The following is a 3,619-nucleotide window of genomic DNA, read 5'->3' as shown; positions in this document are numbered from 1 at the left end:
TCATTTCTTGTCATAGAGACATAAGTAATATATCAATTGAAACTATAGAATGTCTTCTTTTATTTGTGTACACTCAACACAATGTTGTGCTTTTTGTAAAATAAAGAAAACTAACATGATGCGTGATCTCTCCTCTCCCTCTGAACGAAGTCCAATCTGATAGTTCTCAGAAAATTAACTGTAACTTATGAATACTAATGACAAAAAAAATGACACTTACGTCTAAAGAAACGTTGAAATGTCAGGTTTTAAATCGTGCAAGTCAAATCGAAAACAAACATTCTGTGTTTATGTAATCTGTATGAAAAGAGAGCCATGTCAGAAGTCTGTGATTCAGCTCATTATCCGCTAATGCGGCCACGCCCACGGAGCCAGCGCTATTCAGATGCAAATTCAGAGGCAATACATGCATTCATCGTCTCAATCATGTATTTATTGTCTTGAAAAGTGTTTATTTGGATGTTAAAGCAATGGTTAGCGATCTCTAGAAGACATGCCGTTAGTTCCTAGTTCCTTTTCTTCTTTATATGAATTTGTGGCCTAAAGGTGTACAGAGAGCGCCCTCCGGCTGCAAGTATGAATTGAAAACACCATTCCTGAAATGTCCTCTTCTTCTTTAGAATAATTTGTGGACTAAAGGTGTACAGAGAGCGCCCTCCGGCTGCAAGTATGAATTGAAAACACAGTATCCAGCACTCATAGTGATGACAATAAATATTACTTCTCAGTATAGAAAATTGACATAAATATATAAGAATCCATCAATATTTCTCCAAATGTGCATGCTTTTAAGGCGAGACACGGCAGGTGAAAACATCGTTTTTTCATGCAGTGGTCAATTTTGAGATTTTGGGCCAGTTTGCTCCCTTAACATGTAAGCTTTCATGTCAAAATAAAAAATATGTCAACATTACACATTAAGGTGATTATTTCATTATATTTTGTCAACTTGCGCCTTTAGATTTCTATCGGGAATCACCAAAAGTTAGCATTCTAACGCGAGCTCCCGTGCCGTCTCCATTCACAGAAACATGTCATGCCTGGTATCATTGTAAAGCTCTCAGTCTCATTAACAGCGCTGTCTAATCCAAATATGGGCATTTCCTTTGTAGAAATAACCAACCGCAAAAGTTTTCCGGGGAATCTACAGCCGAAAACCACATCTGATTGGTCAATGTGAATTTCCGACTACGTGATTGATGCTCAGGCGTCACGCTTCCTTGTTTATTCTGCACCTGAGAGAAAATGCCGACAACACCGAAATCAGCTCATAAAGTTTCACAGAAAAGACGGCAACAGCTGTCACTTGCAAGAGCTAGTAAAACGAAAGTAAACAACACATTAGACGATGAAACCCCATCAGCCAGTGCCTCATCGCGTAAGCTTTCATTTGGAAAGGGAAAGAGAGAGTCTGTTGAAGGGAATGACAGCCGCGCCACACCGGAATGGCTCATAATTCACGTCGCACGATTGAATGAATTAGTTAGTGGTTTGTGTTGTCCTAACTGTGCCGGATCAGGGCTGAAAATTAACATCGTTCCACAGAATCATGGGTTCTGTAGCAGTGTGTTGCTGGAGTGTAGTCTGTGTGAGAGAGATAGGTACTGCAGAAGTGTTTACACATCTACGCGTCTGCAAGACGAGTCCAGGAACGACGTTGCATTTGATGTGAATGTGCGGATGGTGCTCTTAGCACATGAATTAGGAATGGGGTATGCAGCTCTCAAAAAAATCAGCAAGGTGTTGGGGATACCTTCCCTTCACCTTAAGACTTATCAGAGACACAACAGAAAAGTGACAGGTATGAAAAAGGTTGAGCCAGAAAACCAAGCAGTGTAGTGTCCAAATGCTTTTGTCTTGTGATAGTGTCAGAAGTGAGAGTGGCATTACATTTATTCCCCTCATAATGCACATTATATCATAAAAATGTAAACATATTTATACATACAATATTAACAAATAAATGTTATGATATTCAGTATATTTTGTTGGAGAGATTTACTTTAACGCACACACACACATAACATAATCATATCATAATCAGATAATCAGATAAGAATCCACTGTCTTTTACAAAATAAGTTAAGTTATATGTGCACTATGAATAAAACCTGATTAAATCAACATTTATTTATACAGTATTTGTTTCACTGTAGTTGCAGAAATTGAGAGAGGCTTGGGGTCATTGCACAGGGCCAGGGAGCAGATCAGGCAGGCTTATGCTGAGGTTGATGCAGATGTGGCAAGGTTACTGATGGAGGATGAAGATGCAGTTATAAACATCAGCGTGTCTTTTGATGGAACCTGGCATAAAAGAGGTTTCACTTCAAATTATGGCATCGGTGTGTGCATTGACGTCCTTACAGGTCTAGTAATAGACTTTGAGGTCTTGTCCTCCTACTGTCATGCATGTGCCTTAAAGAATAGTGCCAAGCGAGAAGGAAAAATAACAGACCAGGAATTTGAAAGCTGGAGGGAGGCACACACTGACTGTGCTAAAAATTTTGCAGGTTCAAGTAAAGCAATGGAGCAGGAGGCAGCTAAGAGGATGTGGGCCAGGTCAGTCAGTCGTCACCAGGTGCGATATACTGAGATGCTGTCAGATGGAGATAGTGCTGCATTTAAGGAGGTGGTTGCCCTCAACCCATACCCTGGACATGAAATTGTGAAATTGGAGTGCATAAATCATGCCCATAAGCGCATGGGTACAGCACTTAGGAAACTAAGTAAATTAGGTCAATTAGGGGGCAAGGGTCTGGGCAAGCTGACTGCCCCTAAATGTAAAGCCTTGCAACATTTTTACAGGGGGGCTATTATTAATAACCAGGGCTCCATAGATAAAATGAAAGCTGAGATCTGGGCAGGTCTCCTTCACAACATGTCTAGTGATGACAATCCATTACATACGAGGTGCAGTCCATTGTGGTGTTGGTACAGGAGAGCAGAGGAGAATGGAGAAACACCAGAGTCCCACAAGCATCACACTAAAAACTTTCTGTCACGTGAAGTGGGAAAGAAGCTTATCCCTGTGTATCACCGAATGTCCAGTGACAGTCTGCTACAGCGCATGCAGCATGGAGGCACTCAAAATGCAAATGAGTGCCTCAACTCTGTCATATGGGCCCGATGTCCGAAAACAGTATTTGTGGGGAAAAGCAGGGTTGAGGCTGCAGCCAGTATGGCTATTGCCACTTTTAATGAAGGTGCCTCTGTCATGGATAAGTTGTGGCTTCAGTGTACAGTTATCAATGTAAATACATGCAGTTACACTGACATGGTTAGACTTTCAAAAGCGAACATTTTTCAGTCCACCCGTGTGAAACGCAGGCGCCTAAGCGTAAGCTCAGCCAAAAAGGTGAAAAGACACCGACAGGAGAACGAAGAGGGGCCTACATATGGTGCAGGCATGGACATTTAGGCTGTAAACAGACAGGGAGCTGTTTATTAGATTAATTTAGTTATAGATGGACATACAACAAACAGACACAGTTTGTTTGCAGTTTTTGTGACTGTTAATGTGCGTTTGTTAAGGTAGTTCTCTTCAGCTTAAGACTATTGTTATTAATAATTTATTAATTTATCAATTTCCATGTGTTTTAAATATTATATAATACTGATA

At 40.6% G+C, this 3,619-nt stretch overlaps 1 protein-coding gene across 1 annotated transcript; it reads left to right on the top strand.

The window, feature by feature from the left end:
- The first annotated feature begins 800 nt into the window (after window positions 1-800).
- On the top strand, window positions 801-3,418 carry LOC125247027. Its single transcript, XM_048158193.1, has 2 exons — window positions 801-1,801; window positions 2,157-3,418. Exons 1-2 carry the CDS (start codon window positions 1,246-1,248, stop codon window positions 3,416-3,418), a joined length of 1,818 nt encoding a protein of 605 aa, XP_048014150.1. The 5' UTR covers window positions 801-1,245.
- The last annotated feature ends 201 nt before the right edge of the window (window positions 3,419-3,619 follow it).

The sequence above is a fragment of the Megalobrama amblycephala genome, linkage group LG15, assembly GCF_018812025.1.
Source record: "Megalobrama amblycephala isolate DHTTF-2021 linkage group LG15, ASM1881202v1, whole genome shotgun sequence".
NCBI classification, from domain to species: Eukaryota; Metazoa; Chordata; class Actinopteri; order Cypriniformes; family Xenocyprididae; genus Megalobrama; species Megalobrama amblycephala.
Note: the sequence above shows the minus strand (reverse complement) of the source record. Positions and strands in the feature narration are given on the sequence as shown.

Coding starts and splice junctions, on each gene's coding strand:
- LOC125247027 (XM_048158193.1), top strand. CDS start 1,246: ATGCCGACAACACCGAAATCAGCTCATAAAGTTTCACAGAAAAGACGG. Junction 1,802..2,156: donor ACACAACAGAAAAGTGACAG/GTATGAAAAAGG, acceptor GTTTCACTGTAG/TTGCAGAAATTGAGAGAGGC.